The sequence below is a fragment of the Centroberyx affinis genome, unplaced genomic scaffold (genome assembly GCF_046629955.1).
Source record: "Centroberyx affinis isolate AG114_WGS23_722 - 3 ecotype Tasmania unplaced genomic scaffold, CSIRO-AGI_Caff_v1 ptg002748l_1, whole genome shotgun sequence".
NCBI classification, from domain to species: Eukaryota; Metazoa; Chordata; class Actinopteri; order Beryciformes; family Berycidae; genus Centroberyx; species Centroberyx affinis.
Window position 1 is genome coordinate 1,740 of NW_027280912.1, and position 5,761 is coordinate 7,500.

The window sequence follows — 5,761 nt, forward strand, 5'->3', positions numbered from 1 at the left end:
AAGAGTGACACTATTACTTTACTCATCACTCCCTGGCTGCAGTAACTTGTTACACTAGTCGTTAGAGGGGGTGATAACAAAAGTAAGGGTTTTGATTGGTGACTGTAAAATCATCACTGAAACTGAATTGAGTAATTTGTGACACTACTCATTACTAGAAAAAAGTAATTCATTGTTTGATTGGTTGATTGACTGACTAAGTGAGTGAGTGGTTGTATGGTTAGTTGAGAAAACAGAGAAACAGTGCCACTCAAGGCATTAAAGGCATTAGGCAGTCAGCCATGATAATCTGCCACCAGAGACACAATCAGGCTCTGTGGTTTATTTCCAGGGTGGGTCTGAAGAGGAAGAAATGAGATAGAAGAAGAAATGAGAGAAATAAGTCTTGGCAAGGCAAGGACAAGACGGCAGGGCATGAAGGAAGGAAGGGGAATCAGAAAGCAACACTCCCTCCTAGTGTCAGCGGTGAAATACACACACACACTCACACACACACACACAGACACACACTCACCAATGTGACAATGGCACACTCGGCGGTGAGCTGTGCGGCACTGAACAGCGTTCTGACAAAGCGGTAGATCTGCTTCTGCTCAGGGTCATGTTTGTCATAGTCAGGAGGAACCTCGGACTTCTACAATAAATACAGGTTAGAAAGAAACACTCAGATAAATCAAGAAATTCAGCATCTTTTCAAAATGAAAAATTCTTCATTCAAAATATTAAATGCCCCATTTTTAAAATGTTTAGCAGCATGAAAATACAACTCATTATGGAATGCTGTAAACTGTTAGAGACATTCGCTTACAAATTAGCAACAATTTGGAAGATGGATTGATTTGCATTTTTTGGATGTAAATCAATGAGCATCAGGCAAAATGCATATGAAAATTTTTGGAAAAAATACCCTGCAATTTTTATGTGAATGAATGATATGTAGGATTGCCAGCAATGGATGTTGCTAGATGTAAGCTGAAAACAAATTTGCAAGATCCAGATGGCTCCCAAGGTTAATAGACAAATACCCCGACCATCCACGAGTGTTTATTTGCTGTTCATCAGCTTGTATGGGTTTGCTTGCTGATGAATCGTGACAGCTCTACAGCTTGCACACAATGGAAATTTATCTTCACTAAAGGCCTTACCGACAGCGGATGGAGCTTCTCGTCGAAAATATCTAACAACATTCTTCCGTCGACTTCTCTGGAATGACAGACAGAAAGGAGATACATCAGGGTATAATAAAAATGATGAATGTAGAAAAAGACAGACACAGTGGGAGACTCAATTCACTTAGAATAGGACTTGCTCACAGAAAGGCACTGCCCGTTCAGTAAGCCATTTATGGGCATTTATCTTCACTTCAGTCAGCTGCCCTGCATGACATCCCTATCACTTAAAGTGAATAGAGACAAAGAGAGGGATGTCTGTACATCCTCTGAGCAGACCGCAGTTCACTGGAGAAGGAGGCCCGGTTCATTCAGGCCTCTCGTATTGAGTCGGCCATCAGGCAGAATGTCACAGTATCTAAAGAGCTTGACATTTCAGTGTAAGCCTTGGGGGCCACGAGGGGCTATTTTTGTCTGCAAAGGTTAGTGCTTTATCTGCTAACAACTGATGTTGATATTTGATGCAGGACCGCCGAATGGGGTAGGATGATGTACCTTCAAGAAATGGATTGAGTGGAATGAATGAATGAATGAATGAATGAATGAGAGCGTCAACCTTACCTGTTCTTTATGTGGTAATATATTGCGAGGGCTACACTGTAAAGACAAAAAGAGGGCATCAAAATTAATTTCAAACTGAGATCAATATAGAGTACAATCCACAGAAATAGTTCCATCTCGTTGCAGACTTAAATATTCAATAATGAATTATTCGAAATTCTGCCATAATCAGACATAACTGAATGTGGGAGGATTTCACTGAAAGATTAACTTGGCATAGATGTACAGTGAGCTACTGGTAGAGCTGATTACCATTTGATGGTGTATTTGAGGTTGGGCTGACTGACAGTGCTGTCATCAAGGAATATGGTGGAACATGAGCTGTACTTCCGTCTCACCGGGCCTGGATGATGCTGGAGTTCACACACAAACATACATACAAACATACACACACACACACACACACACAAACACACACACACACACACACACACACACACACACACGTGTCAACCTCTATTTCTGTCATACTTGGACAAGCCAACAGACATGGAAAGTAGGGCACCTGTAAGCCTAAACTAATCCTGTCTGTCCTCTGTCAACGCCTGGCATGGTTTTATGACGGAATGGCATTTATGGTGGAGTGCACCTTTAGAAACCCCTCCCCAAACTCCCATTAAGTGGAGAACTTGTTTTTTTGCTGGCTCATCTTGTTCTAAATGATTTGCCCTAGCCTTCGGGTGCTTACTGATCCAGTGCTATTATCAACTCAAGAGCACCCATTTTCTGCTCCTCATTAAAAAGTCATATAAACCTAGTTGTTTCCCAACTTGCCTTTTAACTGTTTTGACAAGCACTCCTTCTCTGATCCAACTATTGGAAGAAGTGCTGATCATATCTTTCTAAAAGACTACCAGAGGGAACCGAGTCAGACAATTCATTCAGCCTCTAATCAGTCCCTCCAGGAATTGCTAACTTGCAAAATTAACACTTCCCCGCTTCAACACAAATACTGCCACTGCGGATTTGACCAATTCCTTCACATTTACTGCATAACACCCTTGAAGTGCTTCAAAACATGACAAGGCTCACTGTTTTTCAATGCAAATCGCAAGTTAACTACAGTAGATTTTCCAATCACTTTGTATCACTATTTTTGAACATCCTTGTACAAATAAAGACAATGAAAAATTGCAATAACCTTGCCTTTTTCCTTTAAAAAGCCCGCAACAAAATCAAGCAAATTTGGTTGTCACCATAATGTGATGGGCCTCTTGCTACAGACACTGATAACACTGATTGACTACGTCTAACAAATACATTTCTTAATTGCAGACAGATGACTAAGTGGAATCTATGGGATTTGTAAAGGGAGGGACAATGATGAAAGGGTCATTTTGAGGACTTTACCTTGTTCTCCGAAATGTGTGTGAACTTGCAAAAAAAAAATACAAGCAGGACACTAAAATTACCATCACCATTACAAACATAGGTCACAAATACATTACACTTAAATAGCCACATACCGTACTATATATAATAAGTAAGTATATCTATATACATTTGAATAATTAAACATGAATTCATCAACTTCATAGTCTTTAGCCTTAGTTTAGCATTCCTAAAACCTACCCATGTCCCTATAACAAAGACTACATCAAGTCCTTCTCTATGGTATGGAGATCACACTCACATGGTTGATGTAAAGGCTCTTCCGTTTTTCTCGAACTGAAAAGGAAGATGGGTGGGGGGGAGACAGGCGTCAGTGCTGCCAGGCAACAACAACACAATCCCAAGTCCATTACCAGTACAATACACCACCCACACAGACAGGGGGCAGCATTTACCCAGGGTATCTTCACCTGACTAAAATAAGAAAGGTCCATAAGTTCACTATTGCTCTGGGATTTTCAAGATTTTGAGTAAATATTGAATCAACAGGTATACTTTTTTTATAGTTATTCTACACTACATTAAGCACAAAGTATGATGCTTTTAGAAAATTGTATTTTTATTATGGAAAAAAGAGAATTGAAAAGAATCTGAATGACTCTCCTCTCCTGGTACAACAGAAATTGTGTATTGACGGGTGGGAATGAGCGTGTGGTAATTAATTAAAGCATTCATCATTTTGGCCTACATGAGTCAGAGCTAAATCAAGCATAGTGACTGTATTATTCAAGTGTAAATTGTCATTTGAGCTTGTCTGTTCATAAGATAACTGGTCATTTGCGTTGCTAATTCTGCTTAATGGACTTGATGATTTGTTAGTTTTATATTCACCCACAGAAATGGAGCTCATTTCACTGGGTGCCATGTTGTGTCATGCTAAGTATGGCAACAGCCACTGGGTGACACAAAGCTGTGTGTGTGTGTGTGTGTGTGCATGCAAGTGTGTCCTGCATGTTTGTGTATCCGTGTGTGTGTGTGTGTGTGCATGCAAGTGTGTCCTGCATGTTTGTGTATCCGTGTGTGTGTGTGTGTGTTTGTGCGTCCATGCATGTATGTGTGTATGCTCGCTCTGATGTAAGAGAACAAACAAGGGGGAAAGGATCGCTGGCAAAGCAAACTGGAGCAGACGCAGAGCGCGGCATCACACACACAGTGACGTAGTGAGCTGTCTGGCACCTCTCATCCCAGTACTGTCTGTCTCTCACCTCTCTGTCACACACACACTCACACACACACCTCTCTTCCCCCGAGCAGTCATGACTGTGTGCATTGCTTTCTAGCAAAAAGCAGCAGTCTCTTATGTCATAATTAGGGCTGCACAATTTATCGCAAAATCCAAATCACTTTCCAAATAAGACGAAAGAAAAGATGCTGCCATTTTTTACTTATTAGGACAGATGCTTCAGACAGCTTTCTAAACAACATATCATGATTTTGTTTTTTAATCACGCCCTCTCCTCCACGGAAGAGAAGATTTTTCAAGGCACTGCTGAAAAAGAAAAAAAATCTGATCTATGAGCTCTTGGTCAAGGCTATGCAGCCCTAGTCATAATGGTGCATCTCACTCACATGCACATTGGCACAGGCACACACACACACGCACGCACGCAGAGAGATATCAGCAGCTCCACAGCAAAGGTACATCACCTGCTGACAGTACGGCTCGAGTACAAGAATACAATACAGCTTGAGACTACATGGAGGGGCCATTCCCTAAACAGAGTCAAGCCCAAGCCACACAGTAAGCAGACCTGCCCGCCTACCGAGACCACACACACGCACACGCACTTACCTCTCCTGTTGGGCACGGCAACTGAAAAACACAGAGTCCCAGTTGTCTCCATGTTTGTTTATGACACACAGATATACACAACGGGCTTCAGTTACAGAAATGTCTGTGTGTAGAAATCTGAATAATGCTGAAATTCTGAGTATAAAATCGTTTAGTTGATGAAAATGACTCTAATGACTAGATACTGGTTAAGTCCTGAAATTATATACATGCTTTCCATACACTGTTAGTATATTGTTTGATAAATGATGCCCAGTGTGTGGAAAAGATAATATATAAGTTATATTTTAGATTTCTATGTGGATCCTACGAGGGTAATGATGATTTTAGCAGTCAAATTAGCCTTCAATGCAGCCCTTTGTCTCAATTACACTTTGGGAGACAAATATGAGGGATTCATTTTCAAGGAGCCGTCAACAATATCTTTCATGTTTTCAATGTCAGAATCAGGTCTTGTTCATTTTCCTCCCCAGTTATTGCCATTGGTATCTAACCAGTAAGTCCTATATTGGTATGTATGAAGATATGTTCTTAAAATAGGCTAGCAGACTCTTGCATAAGAACCAGCAGTTTGATAAGGCTAATAAAAGCGTGTGGAGGATCAGCACCTGAATATCAGATTAATATCTCAGCCTTCAGGCTACAAACTCCTCATCTGAAACAGCTATTCTGCAGGCTATGAAAATTAAACAAAATTAAGCCACTTATCATCACAGTAAAGAGATTATGTCTAAAGTGAACAGTAATTTAAAGCCACAACTTTATATTATAACCATTTTGCTTGATTAAAACATGATATCACTGTCACGCTGAAGGATCCTAGCTGCTGCAAGATCATTGTCTCTGC

At 40.6% G+C, this 5,761-nt stretch overlaps 1 protein-coding gene across 1 annotated transcript in view; it reads right to left on the reverse strand.

The window, feature by feature from the left end:
• Positions 1-514: 514 nt before the first annotated feature.
• The window catches only part of LOC139657744 (cyclin-Y-like), a gene marked incomplete at its 3' end in the record, with an annotated part of 35,491 nt that continues 30,244 nt past the window's right edge, over positions 515-5,761 (reverse strand). The window contains exons 3-9 of the mRNA XM_071535692.1: positions 4,915-4,935; positions 3,364-3,398; positions 3,081-3,104; positions 1,983-2,083; positions 1,731-1,766; positions 1,146-1,203; positions 515-634 (exon numbers count right to left, since the gene is read on the reverse strand). Of these exons, the coding sequence (XP_071391793.1) occupies positions 515-634; positions 1,146-1,203; positions 1,731-1,766; positions 1,983-2,083; positions 3,081-3,104; positions 3,364-3,398; positions 4,915-4,935 (395 nt within the window). The remainder of the gene's footprint in view (positions 635-1,145; positions 1,204-1,730; positions 1,767-1,982; positions 2,084-3,080; positions 3,105-3,363; positions 3,399-4,914; positions 4,936-5,761) is intronic.